General features: G+C 50.1%; 1 protein-coding gene across 1 annotated transcript in view; it reads right to left on the minus strand.

Annotated features, from left to right (window-relative positions):
* Positions 1–26,579, minus strand: part of ROR1 (receptor tyrosine kinase like orphan receptor 1) — a 340,836-nt gene extending 314,257 nt beyond the window's left edge. Inside the window, exon 1 of the mRNA XM_040360774.1 lies at positions 26,124–26,579. Within this exon, the coding sequence (XP_040216708.1) occupies positions 26,124–26,259 (136 nt within the window). The 5' untranslated portion in view covers positions 26,260–26,579. The remainder of the gene's footprint in view (positions 1–26,123) is intronic.
* Positions 26,580–26,839: the final 260 nt, after the last annotated feature.

Genomic DNA, 26,839 nt, shown 5'->3' on the forward strand with positions numbered 1-26,839 from the left:
GGCTGGGTGCCTCAGGTTGTAGGCGGGGCTGGGTGCCATAGGTTGTAGGCGGGGCTGGGTGTCGCAGGTTGTAGGTGGGGCTGGGTGCCTCAGGTTGTAGGTGGGGCTGGGTGCCTCAGGTTGTAGGTGGGGCTGGGTGTCACAGGTTGTAGGCGGGGCTGGGTGTCGCAGGTTGTAGGCGGGGCTGGGTGTCTCAGGTTGTAGGTGGGGCTGAGTGCCTCAGGTTGTAGGTGGGGCTGGGTGTCACAGGTTGTAGGCGGGGCTGGGTGTCACAGGTTGTAGGTGGGGCTGGGTGTCTCAGGGTGTAGGTGGGGCTGGGTGTCGCAGGTTGTAGGCAGGGCTGGGTGCCTCAGGTTGTAGGCGGGGCTGGGTGTCACAGGTTGTAGGCGGGGCTGGGTGTCTCAGGTTGTAGGCGGGGCTGGGTGTCGCAGGTTGTAGGCGGGGCTGGGTGTCGCAGGTTGTAGGCGGGCTGGGTGCCTCAGGTTGTAAGCGGGGCTGGGTGCCTCAGGTTGTAGGCGGGGCTGGGTGTCACAGGTTGTAGGCGGGCTGTGTGCCTCAGGTTGTAGGCGGGGCTGGGTGTCGCAGGTTGTAGGCGGGGCTGGGTGTCGCAGGTTGTAGGCGGGGCTGGGTGTCACAGGTTGTAGGCGGGCTGTGTGCCTCAGGTTGTAGGCGGGGCTGGGTGTCTCAGGTTGTAGGCGGGGCTGAGTGTCTCAGGTTGTAGGCGGGGCTGGGTGTCTCAGGTTGTAGGCGGGGCTGAGTGTCTCAGGTTGTAGGCGGGGCTGGGTGTCGCAGGTTGTAGGCGGGCTGGGTGCCTCAGGTTGTAGGCGGGGCTGGGTGTCGCAGGTTGTAGGCGGGGCTGGGTGTCGCAGGTTGTAGGCGGGCTGGGTGTCTCAGGTTGTAGGCGGGGCTGGGTGTCACAGGTTGTAGGCGGGCTGGGTGCCTCAGGTTGTAGGCGGGGCTGGGTGTCGCAGGTTGTAGGCGGGGCTGGGTGTCACAGGTTGTAGGCGGGCTGTGTGCCTCAGGTTGTAGGCGGGGCTGGGTGTCTCAGGTTGTAGGCGGGGCTGAGTGTCTCAGGTTGTAGGCGGGGCTGGGTGTCTCAGGTTGTAGGCGGGGCTGAGTGTCTCAGGTTGTAGGCGGGCTGGGTGTCGCAGGTTGTAGGCGGGCTGGGTGCCTCAGGTTGTAGGCGGGGCTGAGTGTCTCAGGTTGTAGGCGGGGCTGGGTGCCTCAGGTTGTAGGTGGGGCTGGGTGCCTCAGGTTGTAGGCGGGGCTGGGTGTCTCAGGTTGTAGGCGGGGCTGAGTGTCTCAGGTTGTAGGCGGGGCTGGGTGTCTCAGGTTGTAGGCGGGGCTGAGTGTCTCAGGTTGTAGGCGGGGCTGGGTGTCGCAGGTTGTAGGCGGGCTGGGTGCCTCAGGTTGTAGGCGGGGCTGAGTGTCTCAGGTTGTAGGCGGGGCTGGGTGCCTCAGGTTGTAGGCGGGCTGGGTGCCTCAGGTTGTAGGCAGGGCTGGGTGTCACAGGTTGTAGGCAGGGCTGTGTGCCTCAGGTTGTAGGCGGGGCTGGGTGCCGCAGGTTGTAGGCGGGGCTGGATGTCACAGGTTGTAGGCGGGGCTGGATGTCACAGGTTGAAGGCGGGGCTGGGTGCCTCAGGTTGTAGGCGGGGCTGGGTGCCTCAGGTTGTAGGCAGGGCTGGGTGTCACAGGTTGTAGGCAGGGCTGTGTGCCTCAGGTTGTAGGCGGGGCTGGGTGCCGCAGGTTGTAGGCGGGGCTGGATGTCACAGGTTGTAGGCGGGGCTGGATGTCACAGGTTGAAGGCGGGGCTGGGTGCCTCAGGTTGTAGGCGGGGCTGGGTGTCTCAGGTTGTAGGCGGGGCTGGGTGTCGCAGGTTGTAGGCAGGGCTGGGTGCCTCAGGTTGTAGGCGGGGCTGGGTGTCACAGGTTGTAGGCGGGGCTGGGTGTCTCAGGTTGTAGGCGGGGCTGGGTGTCGCAGGTTGTAGGCGGGGCTGGGTGTCGCAGGTTGTAGGCGGGCTGGGTGTCTCAGGTTGTAGGCGGGGCTGGGTGTCACAGGTTGTAGGCGGGCTGGGTGCCTCAGGTTGTAAGCGGGGCTGGGTGTCTCAGGTTGTAGGCGGGGCTGGGTGTCACAGGTTGTAGGCGGGCTGGGTGCCTCAGGTTGTAAGCGGGGCTGGGTGCCTCAGGTTGTAGGCGGGGCTGGGTGTCACAGGTTGTAGGCGGGCTGTGTGCCTCAGGTTGTAGGCGGGGCTGGGTGTCGCAGGTTGTAGGCGGGGCTGGGTGTCGCAGGTTGTAGGCGGGGCTGGGTGTCACAGGTTGTAGGCGGGGCTGGGTGTCTCAGGTTGTAGGCGGGGCTGAGTGTCTCAGGTTGTAGGCGGGGCTGGGTGTCTCAGGTTGTAGGCGGGGCTGAGTGTCTCAGGTTGTAGGCGGGGCTGGGTGTCGCAGGTTGTAGGCGGGCTGGGTGCCTCAGGTTGTAGGCGGGGCTGGGTGCCTCAGGTTGTAGGCGGGGCTGGGTGTCACAGGTTGTAGGCGGGCTGTGTGCCTCAGGTTGTAGGCGGGGCTGGGTGTCGCAGGTTGTAGGCGGGGCTGGGTGTCGCAGGTTGTAGGCGGGGCTGGGTGTCACAGGTTGTAGGCGGGCTGTGTGCCTCAGGTTGTAGGCGGGGCTGGGTGTCTCAGGTTGTAGGCGGGGCTGAGTGTTTCAGGTTGTAGGCGGGGCTGGGTGTCTCAGGTTGTAGGCGGGGCTGAGTGTCTCAGGTTGTAGGCGGGGCTGGGTGTCGCAGGTTGTAGGCGGGCTGGGTGCCTCAGGTTGTAGGCGGGGCTGAGTGTCTCAGGTTGTAGGCGGGGCTGGGTGCCTCAGGTTGTAGGTGGGGCTGGGTGCCTCAGGTTGTAGGCGGGGCTGGGTGTCTCAGGTTGTAGGCGGGGCTGAGTGTCTCAGGTTGTAGGCGGGGCTGGGTGCCTCAGGTTGTAGGCGGGGCTGGGTGCCTCAGGTTGTAGGCAGGGCTGGGTGTCACAGGTTGTAGGCAGGGCTGTGTGCCTCAGGTTGTAGGCGGGGCTGGGTGCCGCAGGTTGTAGGCGGGGCTGGATGTCACAGGTTGTAGGCGGGGCTGGATGTCACAGGTTGAAGGCGGGGCTGGGTGCCTCAGGTTGTAGGCGGGGCTGGGTGTCTCAGGTTGTAGGTGGGGCTGGGGGTCACAGGTTGTAGGTGGGGCTGGGTGTCACAGGTTGTAGGCGGGGCTGGGTGTCGCAGGTTGTAGGTGGGGCTGGGTGCCATAGGTTGTAGGCGGGGCTGGGTGTCTCATGTTGTAGGCAGGGCTGGGTGCCTCAGGTTGTAGGCGGGGCTGGGTGCCTCAGGTTGTAGGCGGGGCTGGGGGTCACAGGTTGTAGGTGGGGCTGGGTGTCGCAGGTTGTAGGTGGGGCTGGGTGCCTCAGGTTGTAGGCAGGGCTGGGTGTCGCAGGTTGTAGGCGGGGCTGGGTGTCGCAGGTTGTAGGCGGGGCTGGGTGTCGCAGGTTGTAGGTGGGGCTGGGTGCCATAGGTTGTAGGCGGGGCTGGGTGTCACAGGTTGTAGGCGGGTCTGGGTGCCACAGGTTGTAGGCGGGGCTGGGTGTCACAGGTTGTAGGCGGGGCTGGGTGCCTCAGGTTGTAGGTGGGGCTGGGTGTCGCAGGTTGTAGGCGGGGCTGGGTGTCGCAGGTTGTAGGCGGGGCTGGCAGCCAGTACAATAGAGCTGGGTGGGGGTTGGAGTGCCAGAAAATGCTAATCCCCTGGCTGTCTGGATGAATATCTCAGGATCAGTGACCCGGAAGAAGCACGCAGCAATTACAGGTCGGAGAGTCCCAGGTTGTAGGCGGGGCTGGGTGTCTCAGGTTGTAGGCGGGGCTGGGTGTCGCAGGTTGTAGGCGGGGCTGGATGTCGCAGGTTGTAGGCGGGGCTGTGTGCCTTAGGTTGTAGGCGGGGCTGGGTGTCGCAGGTTGTAGGTGGGGCTGGCAGCCAGTACAATAGAGCTGGGGGGGAGGGGCAGAAAATGCTAATCCCCTGGCTGTCCGGATGAATATCTCAGGATCAGTGACCCGGAAGAAGCACGCAGCAATTACAGGTCGGAGAGCCCCATTCCCTTCCTCTGCGCGTTCCGGATCAGCGACTCGGAAGGTATCAGATCATCATCAGCATTTTTCACAGGAACTTTCGGCAGACATTTTTTGCGCGGAGAGATTTTTTCTCCTCCTTGTGTTTATGTTCCTCGTTCTTTGAAGTCTGATGGAGAAAATCTCAGCTGATGTTACTGAGGCATGAAAATGACAAAGACGTCACTAACAGTCTGGGAGATCTACACATCGGCCCCCATCCCGCCTCACATAGACACTTCTGAGGCTCCCCCTCCCCCCCCTTTTATAAAATGGGGTCCGCTGACTTCCATATAAAGAGAAGAAGATTGGTAGGAGCGCGGGCGGGGGAGGGAACGTGCGATCGTTATTTTGTTTCAGGATAAATTGGGAATCAATTCTAAATATGGAATTGTGAGGAATTGCTGTTTTTACCTCCAATGAACGCCATTTATTTATTCCCTATTGGTGAGAGCCCCAGACAAATCACCCCTCCTATTAGTTACATTGTCCCCAGCTATCCCTGTGAACTACAGAACACCTCCCTACTATGGTATGGAAAAGACGGGGGAGGTGTTTTGTAGTCCTCCACCTGTGCTGCACTATTTTCAGTTACACTGGCGTAGATTCAGTAAGCAATTGCGTCTGCGTATCCATAGATACGCAGCGCAATTGCTTACTTGCGCCGGCGTTTCGAATGCTCCTGATTCAGGAACCTCGTTACGCCGACTGCAGCCTAAGATCTGCGCGGCATAAGGCTCTTATGCCCGCATATCCTAGGCTGCATTCTTACGCTGGCCGCTAGGGGGCGCTCCCGTTGTGCTCAGCATAGAGTATGCAAATTGCATACTAACGCCGATTCACAACCGTACGTGCGCCCTGCGTTCGCATTTTACGTCGTTTGCGTTCGTCGGTTTCTGTGTAAGGCTGCCCATGCTATAAGCAGGGGCAGCCAATGCTAAGTATACCCGTCGTTCCCGCGTCGCGATTTTTAAAAATTACGTCGTTTGCGTAAGTGAATCGTGAATGGCGCTGGACGCCATTCACGTTCACTTTGAAGCAAATGATGTCCTTGCGACGTCATTTGCCGCAATGCACGTCGGGAAAGTTTCCCGACGGAGCATGCGCACTACGTTCGGCGCGGGAACGCGCCTAATTTAAATGATCCACGCCCCCTACGGGATCATTTAAATTACGCGCCCTTACGCCGGGCATATTTTGGGAGCGCCCCACGCAAATTACGTGGCTACTGCTTCGTGAATGAAGCGTAGCGCAAATAATTTGCGGGGGCGCAGGGCAAAAACGGGACGCTGCGCCTCCGTAAGAAGTGCGCAGCGGTACCTGAATCTGCCCCACTGTTGCCAGTTATCTCTGTGAACAACAGAACATCTCCCTACTATGTTATGGAGAAGGGGGGGGGGGGTTAGTCCCCTCCCTGCCTATACAATGTTATGGTGGGGAGGTGTGTTGTAGTCCTCAGTCTGTGATGCATTTTTACTAGTTACATTGTTCCCAGTTATCTCTGTGAACTACAGAACGTCTCTCTCCTATGCTATGGAGAAGAGGGGGGGGGGGGTATTTTTTAGTCCTCCGCCTGTGCTGCATTCTTTTTAGTTACACTCTTCCCAGTTATCTATGTGAACTACAGAACATCTACCTACTATTTTATGGAGTAGAGAGGAGGTGTTTTGTAGTCCTGTGCTGCATTCTTGTCAGCTACATTGTCCCCTGTAATCTCCGTGAACTACAGAACACCTACCTAATATGTTACGGAAAAGAGAGGAAGTTGTTTTTTAGTCTTTTGCCTGTGCTGCATTCTTTTCAGTTACATTGTTCCTGGTTATCTCTGTATACTACAGAACATCTCCCTACTATGTTATGGAGAAGAGAGGAAGGTGTTTTTTAGTCCTCTGCCTGTGCTGCATTCTTGTCAGCTACATTGTCCTCTTTAATTTCCGTGAGCTACAGAACACCTCCCTACTATGTTATGGAAAAGAGAGGGAGGTGTTTTTTAGTCCTCTTCTGCCTGTGCTGCATTCTTTTCAGTTACATTGTTCTTGGTTATCTCTGTGAACTAAAGAACATCTCCCTACTATGTTATGAAGAAGAGGAGGGGAGGTATTTTGTAGTCTGTTGCCGGTGCTGCATTTTTTTCACTCACATTGTTCCCAGTTATCTCGGTGAACTACAGAGCACCTCCGTGCTATGTTATGGAGAAGAGGAGGGGTGGTGTTTTGCAGTCCTCTGCCGGAGCTGCATTTTTTTTTTTTAGTTACATTGGGGTGGATTCAGGTAGGGGCGCGCAATGATACGGCGGCGCAGCGTATCGTATTTACGCTACGCCGCCGTAAACATACAGGAGCAAGTGCTGTATTCACAAAGCACTTGCTCCTTAAGTTACGGCGGCGTAGCGTAAAAGGGGCCGGCGTAAGCGCGCGTAATTCAAATGTGGGAGGGGGGGGCGTGTTTTATGTAAATGTATGATGACCCGACGTGATTGACGGTTTTTATGAGCCGCCCGTGTACATATCCCAGTGTGCATTGCTCCCAAGTACGGCGCAAAAACGTATTGGTTTCGACGTGAACGTAAATCACGCCCAGCCCTATTCGCGAACGACTTACGCAAACGACGTAAAAAAATTCAAATTTCAAAGCGGGAACGACGTCCATACTTAACAGTGGCCCAGATTCAGGTACATTTGCGCTTTATTTGCGGAGGCACAGGGCAACGATTTTGCCCTGCGCCCCCGCAAATATTTTGCGCTGCCCTCGATTCACGGAGCAGTAGCTCCGTAAATTGCGAGGGCGCGCCGGAAAAATTGCCCGGCGTAAGCGCGCGCAATGTAAATGATCCCGCCGGGGGCGGGAATCATTTAAATTAGGCGCGCCGAGCGTAGAGCGCACGCTCCGTCGGGAAACTTTCCCGACGTGCATTGCGGCAAATGACGTCGCAAGGACGTCATTTGCTTCAAAGTGAACGTGAATGGCGTCCAGCGCCATTCACGAATCACTTACGCAAACGACGTAAAATTTGAACGTCGCGACGCGGGAAGGGCGGGTATACTTTAGCATTGGCTGCCCCTACTATTAGAAGGGGCAGCCTTACGCTAAAGACGCCGTACGGAAACTCCGTACCTTGCGTACGCAGGGCCCGCGCAACTTTGTGAATCGGTGTTAGTATGCAATTTGCATACTATACGCTGATCACAATGGGAGCGCCCCCTAGCGGTCAACGCAAGAATGCAGCCTAAAATCAGCGTGGCATAAGAGCCTTATGCCACGCAGATTTTAGGCTGCAGTCGGCGTTACGATGTTCCTGAATCAGGAGCATTCGTAACGCCGGAGCAAGTGCGCAATTGCGCTGCGTAACCTATGGTTACGCAGGCGCAATTGCTTACTAAATCTGGGCCATTGGCTAAGCCTCCTAATAGCAGGAACAACCTTACGCCGAAAAAGCCTAACGTAACCAACGTAAATACATTGCGACGGGCGCACGTACGTTTGTGAATCGGCGTATCTAGGTAATTAGCATATTCTACGCCGACAACAATGGAAGCGCCCCTTAGCGGCCAACGTTATATTGCACACAATTCTACGCCGCCGCAATCAAGTTACGTCGGTGGAGGAAGCATGTTTTTTAAGGGTATCTGCCTTTGAGAATCGGCGTAACGATACGCCGGCGCGGATTTCAAATTACGGCGGCGTATCTGGAGAAAGGTACGTGAATCTACCCCATTGTTCCCAGTTATCTCTGTGAACTACAGAACACCTCTCTAGTACGTTATGGAGAACAGAAGAGGGGAGGTTTTTGCAGTAACACTGCTGCTACCCAAACACACGGATTGACAGCACCACGGCTTGTGCGAGCGAGATAGAGTGCCCCTCCCCCACGATTGATTCTTAGGGTTGGGTGAGGCTTAGGGGCCCCCAGGTGCCCACAGCGCAACATCGTGACCCCCGTTCTTCTCCTGTATGACCCTACGGGGGGATTTCATGTCCTTCCCCCAGGGGCCCCTGTCAGGTAGGCTGTGCGGGGCCCCATGTTTTCTAATGGTGACCCTGAATACCCCATTCACTGCTTTACAAATAAGCCCCTATGTGTAGTCACCATCCACGACAACCCGACCCCACAAGAAACAGAACTCAATTTTGTTGATCCCATGTGCAGCAAAGCATTGTGGGTAAAGCTCCCCTGGACTACTCCACCCAGCCATGCCCTCTAGTCACCAGGCTGGTCATTCCATCCCTATCACCAATTATCCGTCCGATCACCATTACTCCGGCTTAGGCAAAGGTCACTCGGTCTGAAGTGGACGAGGAAATGTGATTGCAGGGTGTCGTCTCCCATTAACAATATCTCTGCAGATAACTTATCTACTCGCCAAGAAGACGATCGATTCGGGAGCATTGCTGATTATCCCACTAATCTGCGAAAAAACAGACACTGGGACTCCACACAGGGACCATCAACCAGGACTTGTTGGACCCTGAGTGTGAGGATGAGGCGGCGGAGCGCAAAAAACATCCAATGACACGTCTTCTGGGGTTCCCTTATAGAACACAATGATCTGAGGGTGAAGGGTGGGTGGACTCTAGGTGGACAATTGGGGATGGAGGAAGGGTAGATTCTGGGTGGGTGATCTGATGATGGGGGAAGGGTGGATGCTGAGTGGGTGATCTGATGATGGGGGAAGAGTGGATTCTAGGTGGGTGATCTGATGATGGAGGAAGGGTGGACTCTAGGTGGGTGATCTGATGATGGAGGAAGGGCGGACTCTGGGTGGGTGATCTGATGATGGAGGAAGGGTGGATTCTGGGTGGATGATCTGATGATGGGGGAAGGGCGGACTCTGGGTGGGTGATCTGATGATGGAGGAAGGGTGGACTCTAGGTGGGTGATCTGATGATGGAGGAAGGGTGGACTCTAGGTTGGTGATCTGGGGATGGAGGAAGGGTGGACTCTAGGTTGGTGATCTGGGGATGGAAGAAGAGTAGACTCTGGGTGGGTGATCTGATGATGGAGGAAGGGTGGACTCTAGGTGGGTGATCTGATGATGGAGGAAGGGTGGACTCTGGGTGGGTGATCTGATGATAAAGGAAGGGTGGACTCTAGGTGGGTGATCTGATGATGGAGGAAGGGTGGATTCTGGGTGGGTGATCTGATGATGGGGGAAGGGTGGATGCTGAGTGGGTGATCTGATGATGGGGGAAGAGTGGACTCTGGGTGGGTGATCTGATGATGGGGGAAGGGTGGACTCTGGGTGGGTGATCTGATGATGGAGGAAGGGTGGATTCTAGGTGGGTGATCTGATGATGGAGGAAGGGTGGACTCTGGGTGGGTGATCTGATGATGGAGGAAGGGTGGATTCTGGGTGGGTGATCTGATGATGGAGGAAGGGTGGATTCTGGGTGGGTGATCTGATGATGGAGGAAGGGTGGATGCTGGGTGGGTGATCTGATGATGGAGGAAGGGTGGATTCTGGGTGGGTGATCTGATGATGGAGGAAGGGTGGATTCTGGGTGGGTGATCTGATGATGGAGGAAGGGTGGACTCTGGGTGGGTGATCTGATGATGGAGGAAGGGTGGACTCTGGGTGGGTGATCTGATGATGGAGGAAGGGTGGACTCTGGGTGGGTGATCTGATGATGGGGGAAGGGTGGATTCTGGGTGGGTGATCTGATGATGGAGGAAGGGTGGACTCTGGGTGGGTGATCTGATGATGGGGGAAGGGTGGATTCTGGGTGGGTGATCTGATGATGGGGGAAGGGTGGACTCTGGGTGGGTGATCTGATGACAAAGGAAGGGAGGACTCTGGGAGGATGACCTGATGATGGAGGAAGGGTGGACTCTAGGTGGGTGATTTCTGGATGGAAGAAGAGTTGGCTCTGGGTGGGTGAACTGAGGATGGAAGAATGGAGGACTCTGGAGGAGTGATCTGGAGATGAAAAGAAGGTGGACTCTGAGTAGGCGATCTGAGGAAGGAGGAAGGGTGGGTGATCTTGGGATAGAAAAAAGGTGGACTCTGGTTGGGCAATCGGAGGATAAAGGAAGGGAGGACTCCAGGAGGATGATCTGATGATGGAAGAAGATTGGACTCTAGGTGGGTGATCTGATGATGGAGGAAGGGTGGATTCTGGGTGGGTGATCTGATGATGGAGGAAGGGTGGACTCTGGGTGGGTGATCTGATGATGGAGGAAGGGTGGACTCTGGGTGGGTGATCTGATGATGGAGGAAGGGTGGACTCTGGGTGGGTGATCTGATGATGGAGGAAGGGTAGACTCTGGGTGGGTGATCTGATGATGGAGGAAGGGTAGACTCTAGGTGGGTGATCTGATGATGGAGGGAGGGTGGACTCTGGGTGGGTGATCTGATGATGGAGGAAGGGTGGACTCTGGGTGGGTGATCTGATGATGGAGGAAGGGTAGATTCTGGGTGGGTGATCTGATGATGGAGGAAGGGTGGACTCTGGGTGGGTGATCTGATGATGGAGGAAGGGTAGATTCTGGGTGGGTGATCTGATGATGGAGGAAGGGCGGACTCTGGGTGGGTGATCTGATGATGGAGGAAGGGTGGATTCTGGGTGGATGATCTGATGATGGGGGAAGGGTGGACTCTGGGTGGGAGATCTGATGATGGAGGAAGGGTGGACTCTAGGTGGGTGATCTGATGATGGAGGAAGGGTGGACTCTAGGTTGGTGATCTGGGGATGGAGGAAGGGTGGACTCTAGGTTGGTGATCTGGGGATGGAAGAAGAGTAGACTCTGGGTGGGTGATCTGATGATGGAGGAAGGGTGGACTCTAGGTGGGTGATCTGATGATGGAGGAAGGGTGGACTCTGGGTGGGTGATCTGATGATAAAGGAAGGGTGGACTCTAGGTGGGTGATCTGATGATGGAGGAAGGGTGGATTCTGGGTGGGTGATCTGATGATGGGGGAAGGGTGGATGCTGAGTGGGTGATCTGATGATGGGGGAAGAGTGGACTCTGGGTGGGTGATCTGATGATGGGGGAAGGGTGGACTCTGGGTGGGTGATCTGATGATGGAGGAAGGGTGGATTCTAGGTGGGTGATCTGATGATGGAGGAAGGGTGGACTCTGGGTGGGTGATCTGATGATGGAGGAAGGGTGGACTCTAGGTGGGTGATCTGATGATGGAGGAAGGGTGGATTCTGGGTGGGTGATCTGATGATGGAGGAAGGGTGGATTCTGGGTGGGTGATCTGATGATGGAGGAAGGGTGGATGCTGGGTGGGTGATCTGATGATGGAGGAAGGGTGGATTCTGGGTGGGTGATCTGATGATGGAGGAAGGGTGGATTCTGGGTGGGTGATCTGATGATGGAGGAAGGGTGGACTCTGGGTGGGTGATCTGATGATGGAGGAAGGGTGGACTCTGGGTGGGTGATCTGATGATGGAGGAAGGGTGGACTCTGGGTGGGTGATCTGATGATGGGGGAAGGGTGGATTCTGGGTGGGTGATCTGATGATGGAGGAAGGGTGGACTCTGGGTGGGTGATCTGATGATGGGGGAAGGGTGGATTCTGGGTGGGTGATCTGATGATGGGGGAAGGGTGGACTCTGGGTGGGTGATCTGATGATGGGGGAAGAGTGGACTCTGGGTGGGTGATCTGATGATGGGGGAAGGGTGGACTCTGGGTGGGTGATCTGATGATGGAGGAAGGGTGGATTCTAGGTGGGTGATCTGATGATGGAGGAAGGGTGGACTCTGGGTGGGTGATCTGATGATGGAGGAAGGGTGGACTCTAGGTGGGTGATCTGATGATGGAGGAAGGGTGGATTCTGGGTGGGTGATCTGATGATGGAGGAAGGGTGGATTCTGGGTGGGTGATCTGATGATGGAGGAAGGGTGGATGCTGGGTGGGTGATCTGATGATGGAGGAAGGGTGGATTCTGGGTGGGTGATCTGATGATGGAGGAAGGGTGGATTCTGGGTGGGTGATCTGATGATGGAGGAAGGGTGGACTCTGGGTGGGTGATCTGATGATGGAGGAAGGGTGGACTCTGGGTGGGTGATCTGATGATGGAGGAAGGGTGGACTCTGGGTGGGTGATCTGATGATGGGGGAAGGGTGGATTCTGGGTGGGTGATCTGATGATGGAGGAAGGGTGGACTCTGGGTGGGTGATCTGATGATGGGGGAAGGGTGGATTCTGGGTGGGTGATCTGATGATGGGGGAAGGGTGGACTCTGGGTGGGTGATCTGATGACAAAGGAAGGGAGGACTCTGGGAGGATGACCTGATGATGGAGGAAGGGTGGACTCTAGGTGGGTGATTTCTGGATGGAAGAAGAGTTGGCTCTGGGTGGGTGAACTGAGGATGGAAGAATGGAGGACTCTGGAGGAGTGATCTGGAGATGAAAAGAAGGTGGACTCTGAGTGGGCGATCTGAGGAAGGAGGAAGGGTGGGTGATCTTGGGATAGAAAAAAGGTGGACTCTGGTTGGGCAATCGGAGGATAAAGGAAGGGAGGACTCCAGGAGGATGATCTGATGATGGAAGAAGAGTGGACTCTAGGTGGGTGATCTGATGATGGAGGAAGGGTGGATTCTGGGTGGGTGATCTGATGATGGAGGAAGGGTGGACTCTGGGTGGGTGATCTGATGATGGAGGAAGGGTGGACTCTGGGTGGGTGATCTGATGATGGAGGAAGGGTGGACTCTGGGTGGGTGATCTGATGATGGAGGAAGGGTAGACTCTGGGTGGGTGATCTGATGATGGAGGAAGGGTAGACTCTAGGTGGGTGATCTGATGATGGAGGGAGGGTGGACTCTGGGTGGGTGATCTGATGATGGAGGAAGGGTGGACTCTGGGTGGGTGATCTGATGATGGAGGAAGGGTGGACTCTAGGTGGGTGATCTGATGATGGAGGAAGGGTGGACTCTGGGTGGGTGATCTGATGATGGAGGAAGGGTAGACTCTAGGTGGGTGATCTGATGATGGAGGAAGGGTGGACTCTGGGTGGGTGATCTGATGATGGAGGAAGGGTAGACTCTAGGTGGGTGATCTGATGATGGAGGAAGGGTGGACTCTGGGTGGGTGATCTGATGATGGAGGAAGGGTGGACTCTGGGTGGGTGATCTGATGATGGAGGAAGGGTGGACTCTGGGTGGGTGATCTGATGATAAAGGAAGGGAGGACTCTGGGAGGATGATCTGATGATGGAGGAAGGGTGGACCAATGACGTCCTTGCGGCGTACTTTGGAGCAATGCACACTGGGAAATTCCACGGACGGCGCATTCGCCGTCCGGGAAAAAACGTCAATCACGTCGGGTCACCAAGAATTAACATAAAACACGCCTCCTCATCCACATTTGAATTACGCGCGCTTACGCCGGTGAATACAGCACTTGCCTCTCTAACTTACAGCGGCGTAGCATAAATACGATACGCTGCGCCGCCGTAACAATGCGCGCCCCTACCTGAATCTAGCCCACGGACTATACTGGCAGGAGGATAGAGCAGGGTGATGATCTCATAAGTCTGTTGCTGCTCCTTTACCGTCCAATCACAAGTTGGGAGGTGTGGAGGTGACCTAGCTGTGCTGCTTAACTCCAGTAGAGAAAAGTTAGGTCACATACCCAGCTCAATATCAGGGCTGGGTGGGCAGAAACACAAATCCTTCAGCAGACAGAATATGTCCCACGTATGCATTTAATTTGCGTTTGTTAAATGTACAGTCGGCTCATGTGGAGATATTCCAGCCACAGTCTTCAAAGACGACCTTAGCCGCAAACCTGTCATCCTCCCCGTGCCCCCTGCACCCCGCAGAGAGGATGAAAAACTGAAGATCCTCCATTTAACTTTTCCCCAGCACAGCCCTCGGCTCTTCCTATGGCCGCTTCATTAGCCGCGCATTACAATAGCGTCAGCGCCAGCATTGTCCTCTCCATTACCAGACCGACACGCGCTAACGAGGCCTCCACTCCCCATAGGGATACCTCCTCTCTGAGAGACAACAGGCCTGTACAGGATGCTCAGACACCTCCATCTATCTCTTCTGCAGATTGCAAGCCTCTCCTGATGAAAATGGACATCAGATTTATCCTACTCCCTCTTTCAGCGGCTGATAAAACGGCTGCGAAGAAAAGGCGGCGCTCCCAACGACCACCGGTGTGCCGTCCTTACCACTAAATGCTCGTTACGTCAACCTCGTCAGGTGTAAAAATACATTTGTTATCTTTTTGAAATATAGACATCAATGTAAATTTATTCAGATATTCTTATTTTTTTCTGGTGCAACAAAAAAATAATGATTCACAATGCGACTTGTACGTCAGAAATGTGGAACGTTGCAATGTGTGTGCCATATGTAGCGCCCTCCTAGGTAGGTGCTAGAAGAGAGTGTCGATTTTGGGTCTTTCTGCTTACCAGGAGGGCTGCCAAGTCAATTTAGAGGTAAGACGCCAACCCCCCCCCCCTCCCCCCCCTGCTTCTCAACTTGAAATGTCATTTTTTTTTTTTTTTGCTTGGGGCCCCCAAATGTCTTCGAACGGCCCTGGGTGCCTGTTCACCACAATCACTTGTAAACACAGAAGTCTGGTTTCTGTGTTTATAAGTGACAGCTCTGCACTCTGTGTGTAACCCCCCCTGAACTCTGCACTCTGTATGTAATGCAACCCTGGTATTTAATGGCCCTTTAAGACCCTTCTACTGTTTGTGAAATCTGAACGAGGTCGTGGTTGAGTTCCTGCACCTATTTTCTGAGAAAAAAAGCTCTGGGCAGAGGAAAGCACCTCGGTGCATGCTGGGTGACTATATATATATATATATATGCAATGGGCACATGTGCTGGGGGTCTTCAGCTGGAGAGTGGTGTCCCAGAGGGAGGGGGCGACTGCCCCTCCTCTGTACATCCCAACATGTGGTGCTCGACCCGATGGCCTGAAGTTAGAGAGGAGCTGAGCCCAGATGTCCTGCAGAGCTGACTGGAAGGGAAACACCAGTAAGGATCTGATTCTGCCCACAGTGACTACAGATCTCATAGCTCCCAACTGTCCTTGATTTGGAGGGACTGTCCCTGATTTGGAGCAATGTCCCTCTGTCCCTCATTCCTCCTCATTTGTCCCTCATTTTGATCTGATCTATATAGATATATATAAAATGCACTTTTTATCAATCAGAAAGTGTTTTCCAGTGCTAAACCTTTCATCTGATTTCTAAATTGCTGCATTTGTAAATTCCAAAACCAAAAGTATTTTTTTTTTGTACAATTCTCCATTAAGGGGGCGTGGCAAGGGGTGTGTCCTATGCCTGCATACTTTTGCTGATAGGTGTCCCTCATTCCCATCTGAGAAAGTTGGGAGGTATATGAGATCTGTGTCATGGGGCCTGTCCTGTGAGGGCCGTTCCTTCACCTAGTGGAGTCAGTGGACGGGGGTCAGTCAGGGGGATGATAGTGCGTATCCTGAAGATAAAACAGTTGCATCAAGTCTGCTACTAGAGCAAAATGACATATTTCCCCCATACAAGTGGCATATGGTTTAGCAGAGAGCTTACTTCCCACAAGTAACCCGGGGAGGCCAAGTGAGAGTTGTCCTCATCTGTAAATAGTTCCAGGTGGAGTATCCCACTAATCCCTTCTCCCACCCAAGTTCCAACAATAAATACAAAACCAAATACCCTGGACTGTGTATTGAGTAACGAGCAAACAGGAGTAAGGGTGGATGTGTAAAAACCCCCCCGGTGAGCGGTGACTATCTGCCGGGTAATCAGAGGGAGGCCCAGGGACGTCTACACACAGCAAGGCCTACGGTGACAATGAAAGGATTGCATATATTTAGGGTACATGATGGAACAAGCGCATTAGTGCGCCATGTAGTAGGTGACGCAAGTTTTATCAAATATGGTGGCTGAGACACAATAGATCATTTATCACAGATTGCGACTTTTTTGTAACAATTTCCCTCTGATAGTTTATTAGTCCCAATAAAGGTCCATGCGTTCCTGTGAGCAGTTTTATTATCATATTTTATATTTACAGTACATGTGGCAATCTATTCATTGTTCATGTTGTGCTTCCTGACTGGTAGTATAGCACAACAAAGTGTTTACAACCTTTCATTTCACATGACTGCCCTTCCTATCACATGACTGCCCTTCCTATCACATGACTGCCCTTCCTATCACATGACTGCCCTTCCTATCACATGACTGCCCTTCCTATCACATGACTGCCCTTCCTATCACATTTCTGCCCTTCCTATCACATGACTGCCCTTCCTATCACATTAATGCCCTTCATATCACATTACCACCCTTCCTATCACATTACCACCCTTCCTATCACAATACTGCCCTTCATATCACATTACTGCCCTTCCTATCACATTACTGCCCTTCCTTTCACATGACTGCCCTTCATATCACAATACTGCTCTTCCTATTACATAACTGCCCTTCAGATCACTTTTCTGCCCTTCCTATCACTTTTCTGCCCTTCCTATCACTTTTCTGCCCTTCATATCACATCACTGCACTTCATATCACATTACTGCCCTTCCTATTACATTACTGCCCTTCATATCACATTACCGCCCTTCCTATCACATTACCGCCCTTCCTATCACATTACCGCCCTTCATATCACATTACTGCCCTTCCCATTACATTACTGCCCTTCCTATTAAATTACTGCCCTTCATATCACATTACTGCCCTCCCTATCACATTACTGCTCATGATATCACATTACTGCCCTTCATATCATATTATTGCCCTTCATTTCACATTATTGGCCTTCATTTCACGTTACTGCCCTTCATATCACATCACTGCCCTTCATATCACATTACTGCCCTTCCTATTACATTACCGCCCTTCCTATCACATTACCGCCCTTCATATCACATTACTGCCCTTCCCATTACATTACTGCCCTTCCTATAACATTACTGCCCTTCATATCACATTACTGCCCTTCCTATCACATGACTGCCCTTCCTATTACATTACTGCCCTTCATATCACATTACTGCCCTTCCTATTACATTACTGCCCTTCATATCACATTACTGCCCTCCCTATCACATTACTGCTCATGATATCACATTACTGCCCTTCATATCATATTATTGCCCTTCATTTCACATTATTGGCCTTCATTTCACGTTACTGTCCTTCCCATCACATTACTGCCCTTCATATCACATTACTGCCCTTCCTATTACATCACCGCCCTTCATATCACATTACCGCCCTTCATATCACATTACTGCCCTTCATATCATATTATTGCCCTTCATATCACATTACCGCCCTTCCTATCACATTACTCCCCTTCATATCACATTACCACCCTTCCTATCACATGACTGCCCTTCATATCACATGACTGCCCTTCCAATCACATGACTGCCCTTCCTATCACATGACTGCCCTTCCTATCACATGACTGCCCTTCCTATCACTTTGCTGCCCTTCATATCACATTACTGCCCTTCATATCACATTACCGCCCTTCATATTACATTACCGCCCTTCATATCACATTACTGCCCTTCATATCACATTACTGCCCTTCCCATCACATTACTGCCCATCATATCACATTACTGCCCTCCCTATCACATTAGTGCCCTCCCTATCACATTAGTGCTCATGATATCACATTACTGCCCTTCATATCATATTATTGCCCTATATTTCACATTATTGGCCTTCATTTCACATTACTGCCCTTCCTATCACATACTGTCCATCATATCACATTACTGTCCACCATATTAGATTACTGCCCTTCATATCATATTATTATTTTTTTTTTTTTTTTACAAATGTAAAACACGTGTCTTTTAGTTCTTTTATTAATGTATAAAACATTTACAGACAGACAACTGTGCGAAATTCGGAAGAATCTGAAATCAACTGTCGCAGATCACGATGCACTTAGCTACAGACTACAACTGAGTATGGGAACGCCTGCCGCACAAATGATGTGTAAAGTGTAAATAAATAGAACAACCAATCAGAATGAGCTTTCCATCCGTTTACACTGAAAATTTACAATTTGCTGTCATTTTAAAAGAACTGCACTTTGTCCTACTAAGTAATCCCAAGAATAATATTTACTAACAACGAGACGCGCTAATAATTATGGAACAAATCTCAAGAATGAGCTTTGAGAAGCTAGGAAACGTCTTCAATGTTATTGAACAAGTCCAATAAAACGTAACTAACAACTGCCAGATATACCATTGGCCCCGGACAGGTGAGAACCTTCACAATAAATTAACCACTTCCCATCCGGGCCAATTCTGCCACTTCGCTCCTACATGTAAAAATCATGATCTTTTTGCTAGAAAATTACATAGAACCCCTAAACATTATATATGTTTTTTTTTAGCAGAGACCCTAGAGAATACAATGTCGGTCATTGCAACTTTTTACCTCACACAGTATTTGTGCAGCAATTTTTCAAGCGCGTTTAAAAAAAAAACAGTTTCATGCTTTAAAAAAAACAAAAAAACATTAAAATTGTAGTGATATAATAAAAGGTATAGGGGCAGATCCACAAAGAGTGTACGCTGGCGTATCTAGTGATACGCCGGCGTACTTTCAAATTTCCCGCGTCGTATCTTTGTTTTGAAGCCTCAAAACAAGATACAACGGCATCTGGGTTAGATCCGACAGGCGTACGTCTTCGTACGCCTTCGGATCTTAGATGCAATTCTTCGGCGTCCGCTGGGTGGCGTTCCCGTCGTATTCCGCGTCGAGTATGCAAATTAGCTATTTCCGACGATCCACGAACGTATGAGCGGCCGTCGCATTCTTTTACGTCGTTTCCGTTCGGCTTTTTTCGGCGTATAGTTAAAGCTGCTATTTGGTGGCGTACGCAATGTTAAGTATGGCCGTCGTTCCCACGTCGAATTTGAAAATATTTTATTTTGTTTGCGTAAGTCGTCCGTGAATGGGGCTGGACGTAATTTACGTCCACGTCAAAACAATGACGTCCTTGCGACGTCATTTAGCGCAATGCACGGCGGGAAATTTAGGAACGGGGCATGCGCAGTTCGTTTAAATGAAACACGCCCCCTACTCGCCGATTTAAATTACGTGCCGTTACGCCGCAAGAGATACACTACGCCGCTGTAACTTACGGCGCGAATTCTTTCTGGATTCAAAGGAAAGAAAAGTAAGTTACAGCGGCGTAGCGTATCTCACATACGCTGCGCCCATGCAATTCTACGAGGATCTGCCCCATAGTGTCCAGTCCGATTAGATAATTGATATCTTAGGTATTATATGATGACTACAAAATATATGTGTTACATACAAAAGTTAGCCCAATTTTTTTGCATAATGTGAATTATGAAGTTACGCTGAGTAAATAGATACCTAACATTTCACCCTTCAAAATAGCACACGCTCGTGGAATGGCGCCAAACTTGGGTCCTAAAAAATCCTCATGGGCGACGTTTTAATTTTTTTTGAGTTACAGAGGAGGTCTAGGGTTAGAATTATTGCTCTCGCTCTGACGTTCGCGTTGATACCTCACATGTGTGGACTGAACACCGTTTTCATATGTGGGCGGGACTTACGTATGCGTGCAATCTACCAGGGACAGGGGCACTTTAAAAAAAAAAAAAATTATTGTTCATTTTATTGTAACATTTTTACTTTGACACTTTAAAAAAAAAAAATTGATCACTTTTATTCCTATTACAAGGAATAAAAACATCCCTTGTAATAGAAATAAGGCATGACAGGTCCTCTTTACAGTGAGATATTGGGGGGTCAAAAAGACCTCACATCTGACAGGCAGGGAGGGAGAGGGGGAGAGGAGACAGAACATTACATGGTAAGCCCCACCCCAAAAATAAGCCCCAGTTTAAAATGCTTGTAAAATCCTATAATCCACTCTATTACAGTATTATATAATGTACAATGTGTGTGTTTCTGTAACATAATTGCAGGGAAGAGAGCTCCGGCGGGTCACAGAAGAGCAGAGCGGCTCTATAACGAAGGTATTTGGCACAATTATATTACAGAAGCACACACATTGTACATTATATAATACTGTGATAGAGTGACAAGCATTGTAACTCAGTTCACACTGGGGGGATTCCTGACAGGCAGGGAGGGAGAGGGGGAGAGAAGACAGCACATTACACGGTAAGACCTACCCCGAAAATAAGCCCTACTGTGTCTTTTGTGGCTAAAATGAATATAAGACCCGGGCTTAGTTTCGGGGAAACACGGTAAGTACACCATGGTCTGCATGCATGAGAACCAGTAGAAGGTAACTACTGTTAAATAAACCATGACCTGGATAAATGGAAGCCTTCACAGGCATACGGGCAATCATTTTGGGGGTGTATATCCCAAAACTGGCACAGAATTGAACTGAACCGAAGAAGTGCCTTGGAGAAGATACAAAACGTCTTCAGCATTACAGAACAAGTCCAGTTGAAGGCAACTACCACAAAGTACACAATGTCCTGCATGCAGGAGGACCTTCACGGACAATGATAATCTTAAACAATACTGTTAAAAAATCAAGAACACCTTCCGCTTGGGAGTGGAGGGGCCCTTACGAAGTGTGGGGCCGGGTTGTAACACGTTAATATAAGTGTGAAAGTGTTTTGTGTTGTTAGGAAATGAGGCTATGTTTTGTCTAGTGGCCAATAAATATGTCAGGCTGAAACCTCAATGGCGCTGGTTGAAAAGCAGAACGCGCAAGGCGATAAAATTTGTTGCCTCGTCAGATCATGAGAGTTTCATTCAACGACTTGACCCATCTGGTCTGTTATAAAGACAATGAAGCTTAGACAAGTGACCCCTTGTACACGGAACCCTTTCTACTTGGATGGTGTTCCTGTATATGAATATGTTTTACTGCATGTGCAATCATTGTTTCTCAATGGCGTTTTCTATACCAGACCCTATACGCTTAATAAAACACCATGGGGCAGATCCTCAAAGAAATTACGCTGGCGTATCTCTTGATACGCCGCGTAATTTCAAATTTTGCGCGTCGTATCTTTGTTTTGGCATCGACAAAACAAGATACGACGGCATCTGGGTTAGATCCGACAGGCGTACGCCTTAGTACGCCGTCGGATCTTAGATGCAATTTTTCTGCGGCCCCCAGGTGGCGTTTTCGTTGTATTCCGCGTTGAGTATGCAAATTAGCTATTTCCGACGATCCACGAACGTACGAGCGGCCGTCGCATTTTTTTACGTCGTTTCCGTTCGGCTTTTTCCGGTGTATAGTTAAAGCTGCTATATGGTGGCGTACTCAATGTTAAGTATGGCCGTCGTTCCCGCGTATCATTTTGAAAATTTTACGTCATTTACGTAATTCGTCCGTGAATGGGGCTGGATGCCATTTACGTTCATGTCGAAAACAATGACGTCCTTGCGACGTCATTTGGAGCAATGCACCCTGGGAGTTTTTACGGACGGCGCATGCACGGGGACGTGCTTCATTTAAATGAAACACGCCCCCTACCCGCCGAATTTGAATTCCGCGCCCTTACGCCACGAGAGATACACTACGCCGCCATAACTTACGGCGCAAATTCGTTGAGGATTCAAACCAAATCAAAGTAAGTTACAGCGGCGTAGCGTATCTTACATACGCTGCGCCCGGCGCAGATGTATGTGGATCTGCCCCCATATATATGAGATACTGACCCAAGCTGTACCATAAATTACTCACTCTTCCTATAGATGAACATTCCTACACATATAGGAGATTAACCCCCCTCACCCCCTTCTATAGGAGATTGGACATATGTCTGGGACTGCTATTTAGGAATTGAGGGGACAAATCAAATCTATAGTTGGGGGGCACTCGTATAAAGGAGTTCTTTTTAGGTGATGGACCAAATCTACAATTACCTGGATCTCCAGATGATGGCGCCTTTTCTATCAGTGACTCTCCTATTCTGCATGCGAGAGACCAGTTCTACTGCTGATGGCTGGCCGCTACCATAGCCAAGCCATCTACAGATCTATAGGTGACTGGACCGGGTATATAAATGGCTGACCATTCATAAGGAATCCTCTATAGATTTCGGAAGTCCTGTAATAACCAAGCCATCTAGAGATCCTTGGGTGAGTGTCCAAACTCTATAAATGACCACTCATATAGGTGATGGAAGCAATGTCAAGACATCTACAGATCTATAGGTGAGTTACCCAACTCTATAAATGACCACTCATATAGGTGATGGAAGCAATGTCAAGACATCTACAGATCTATAGGTGATTTACCCAACTCTATAAATGATTGACCACTCATATAAAATGACCCACAATAGTTTATGGAAGCACTTCCTTAGCCAAGCCATATACTTATCTATAGGTAGGTGGCCCAGTACTGTAAATGAGTAACCATTCATATAAAGGGGCCCTCTATAGGTCAAGGAAGCACTGCCATAGCCAGGTCAACTACAGATGTATAGGTAGGTGGCCCAGTTCTTTAAACAAGTGACTGCTCAGATAAAGGAATCCTCTATGGGCGATGGAAGCACTGTCATAGCAGAGACATTTACAGATATATAGGACAGTGAGTAACCCAACTCTATGAATGCTTGACTACTCAAAAAAGAGACCCTCTATAGGTCATGGAAGCACTTCCATAGACAAGCCAGTTTGATGGAAGCAATGTCATAGCCAAGACATCTACAGATATATAGGTGAGTTACCCAACTCTATACATGATTGACCACTCATAAGTGACCCACGATAGTTAATTGAAGCACTTCCATAGCCAAGCCATATACAGATCTTCTATAGGTGACTGGACCAGGTATATAAATGGCTGACAACCCATAAGGAATCCTCTATAGATGACAGAAGCCCTGTAATAACCAAGCCATCTAGAGATCCATGGGTGAGTGTCCAAACTCTATAAATGACCACTCATATGGGTGATGGAAGCAATGTCATAGCCAAGCCAGCTACAGATATATAGGTGACTGGACCAGGTATATAAATGACTGACCACTCAAAAGGAATCCTCTATAGATGACAGAAGCCCTGTAATAACCAAGCCATCTAGAGATCCATGGGTGAGTGTCCAAACTCTATAAATGACCACTCATATGGGTGATTGAAGCAATGTCATAGCCACGACATCTACAGATATATAGGTGAGTTACCCAACTCTATAAATGATTGATCACTCATAAGTGACCCACGATAGTTCATGGAAGCACTTCCATAGCCAAGCCATATACAGCTCTATAGGTAGGTGGCCCAGTACTGTACATGAGTAACCATTCATATAAAGGGACCCTCCATAGGTCATGAAAGCACTGCTATATCCAAGTCATCTACAGATGTATAGGTGGGTGGCCCAGTTCTTTAAACTAGTGACTGCTCAGATAAAGGAATCCTCTATGGGTGATGGAAGCACTGTCATAGCTGAGACATCTACAGATATATAGGTGAGTAACCCAACTCTATAAATGCCTGACTACTCATAAAAGAGACCCTCTATAGGTCATGGAAGCACTTCCATAGACAAGCCATATACAGATCTTCAAGTAGGTGGCCCAGTAATGTAAATGAGTATCTACTCATATAAAGGGACCCTCTATAGGTCATGGAAGGACTGCTATAGCCAAGTCATCTACAGATCTATGTGTAGGTGGCCCAGTTCTTTAAACTAGTGGCCAGTCAAATAAAGGAATCCTCTATAGGTGATGGAAGCACTGTTATAGCCGAGACATCTACAGATATATAGGTGAGTGGCCCAACTCTATAAATAAGTGACCACTCATATAAAACAATCCTCTATAGGTAAAGGAAGCACTGAAATAAAAGAACCATTTACAGATCTACAGGTTTGTGGCCCAGTTCTATAAATGAGTGACCACAATAATGGAATCCTCTATAGGTCATGGAAGAACAGTAATAACTGAACCATCTACAGATCTTTAGGCGGGTGGCCCAGTTCTATAAATGAGTGGACACTCATATAAAAGAATTTTCTATGGATGATTGAAACACTATGATATAGGAACCATTCACAGATCTATAAGCAAGTGGACCAGATCAATAAATAAGTGATCACTTGTATAAGGAATTTTCTTTTAAATGTTGAATGCAATCTACAACAGCCTGGATCTATAGTTGATGGTGCCTTTTCTATAGGTGACCCTCGTATTCTACAGATCCTGCATCTATCGGTGTCTAAGTACTCAATTAGCTGAGCCATCTACAGATCTATACGTCACTGGCCTAGTTCTATATAAAGACAATCATTTATATAGTCCTCTCTCAACATGCCCCTTGACCTTACTCTGATCATTTCTATAGTTCTCAATCAATGGCTTCTTGCACCAGTAACTGACACTTTCGTAGGTGATCTGACCTCTCTCTGGGTGAACTGAACCCTCTATGCTTGCACTGACTCCTCTAAAGATGAACTAACCCCTCCATAGGTGCACTGACCCCTCAATAGATGAACTGACTGCTGCATAAGAGAAATTAACCCTCTATGGGTGAAAAGATCTCTCCGTAGATGAACTGACCTCTCCAATGGGGAACTCACCCCCTCCATACAAGAACAGAATCCTCCAAAGGAGAACAGACCCTTCTATAGGTGAACAGACCTCTCCATATGTGAACAGACCCCTCTGTAGATGAACAGACCCCTGCATAGGAGAAGTAACCCCTTTATAGGCGAACAGGCTCTTCTATAGATAAACAGACCTCTTCGGGGCCAACAGACCTCTTCATAGGTGAACAGACCCCTGCATAGGAGAAGTAACCCCTCTATAGGTGGACAGACTCTTCTATAGATGAACATATCTCTCCAGGGCCAACAGACTTCTCCATAGGTGAACAGACCTCTCCATGGGTGAACAGACCTCTCCATGGGTGAACAGACCCCTGCATAGGAGAAGTAACCCTCTATAGGTGGACAGACTCTTCTATAGATGAACATATCTCTCCAGGGCCAACAGACTTCTCCATAGGTGAACAGACCTCTCCAATGGGGAACTCACCCCCTCCATACAAGAACAGACTCCTCCAAAGGAGAACAGACCCTTCTATAGGTGAACAGACCTCTGCATGGGTGAACAGACCCCTGCATAGGAGAAGTAACCCTCTATATGTGGACAGACTCTTCTATAGATGAACAGATCTCTCCAGGACCAACAGACTTCTCCATAGGTGAACAGACCTCTCCATGGGTGAACAGACCCCTGCATAGGAGAAGTAACCCCCTCTATAGGTGAACAGACCCTTGCATAGGAAAATTAACCCCCCTATAGGTGAACATACTCTTGTATAGATAAACATACCTCTCCATAGGTGAACAGACCTCTCCATGGGTGACCAGACCCCTGCACAGGAGAAGTAACCCCCTCTATAGGTGAACAGACCCTTGCATAGGAGAAGTAACCCCTCTATAGATGGACAGACTCTTCTATAGATGAACATATCACTCCAGGGCCAACAGACTTCTCCATAGGTGAACAGACCTCTCCATGGGTGAACAGACCCGTGCATAGGAGAACAGACCTCTCCATAGGTGAACAGACCCCTGCACAGGAGAAGTAACCCCTCTATAGGTGAACAGACCCTTGCATAGGAGAAGTAACCCCTCTATAGGTGAACAGACCCTTGCATAGGAGAAGTAACCCCTCTATAGGTGAACAGACCCTTGCATAGGAGAAGTAACCCCTCTATAGGAGGACAGACTCTTCTATAGATGAACATATCTCTCCAGGGCCAACAGACTTCTCCATAGGTGAACAGACCTCTCCATGGGTAAACAGACCCCTGCACAGGAGAAGTAACCCCCTCTATAGGTGAACAGACCCTTGCATAGGAGAAGTAAACCCCTCTATAGGTGAACAGACCCTTGCATAGGAGAAGTAACCCCTCAATAGGTGAACAGACCCCCTCAATAGGTGATCTGTCTCTCCATAATACATGACTGCTCTTCCTCCAACCCTGCAGGAGAACTTCACAGCACAGAAACTTTCCATCAATGCACATCTGTACCAGCACCCCTTTCCCCATATGAAGCCCTCACAGGCCCTACCTTGAGTCCAGTGTGCCCACAAGCCAATGTCCAGCCAGGCAGTGATGAGTAGAAATGAGTACATCCCTGTGGATCTGTGATCAGTCCCCAGCACTTTGTAGATTTGGGGTCCCCTCTGTCCTTGGGATGCCCCCATGAATCCTGTAGGATGGTCTGAGCAGTGAGTTGTGGCCCCAGGCTGCACACCTCCTTCTCTCTCTGATGGAGTTTATGGAGCCAAAGACTTTCCTCCTTTCCGGAGGGCTCTGAGAGGTCGGAGCTGCTTTTACTCTCAGCCTCCCTCTTTCTCTCTCTTTCTCTCTCTCTCTCCCTCTCCAAACTTTCTCACCCCCCTTCACTTGTCACTTTCCAAACTCTGCGCAGCCTGGGAGCGGAGGAGGGGGCGCAGCGACACCTGCCGGCCGACTGCGGGAACTGCACGCCCCATTCATATATATTGGTAGAGCGATGTCCATCAACCTGAGATAATTAGAAACTCCTTCCATTTTCACTATGAGATTTTATTTACAAATCTGTGTAAGTTTACACGATTGTGGTACAAATTGTCACATGGAGCTGAATTGGTTGGACCACTGACTTCTTTTTATTTTCAAGTGAAGGAACTGGAGAGGAAAAAAATCTTTCAAAATTGATGTCAGGGCAAAAAAATAAATAAACATATATATATATATATATATATATATATATATATATATATATATATATATATATATATA

Source organism: Rana temporaria, chromosome 7 (assembly GCF_905171775.1).
Source record: "Rana temporaria chromosome 7, aRanTem1.1, whole genome shotgun sequence".
NCBI classification, from domain to species: domain Eukaryota; kingdom Metazoa; phylum Chordata; class Amphibia; order Anura; family Ranidae; genus Rana; species Rana temporaria.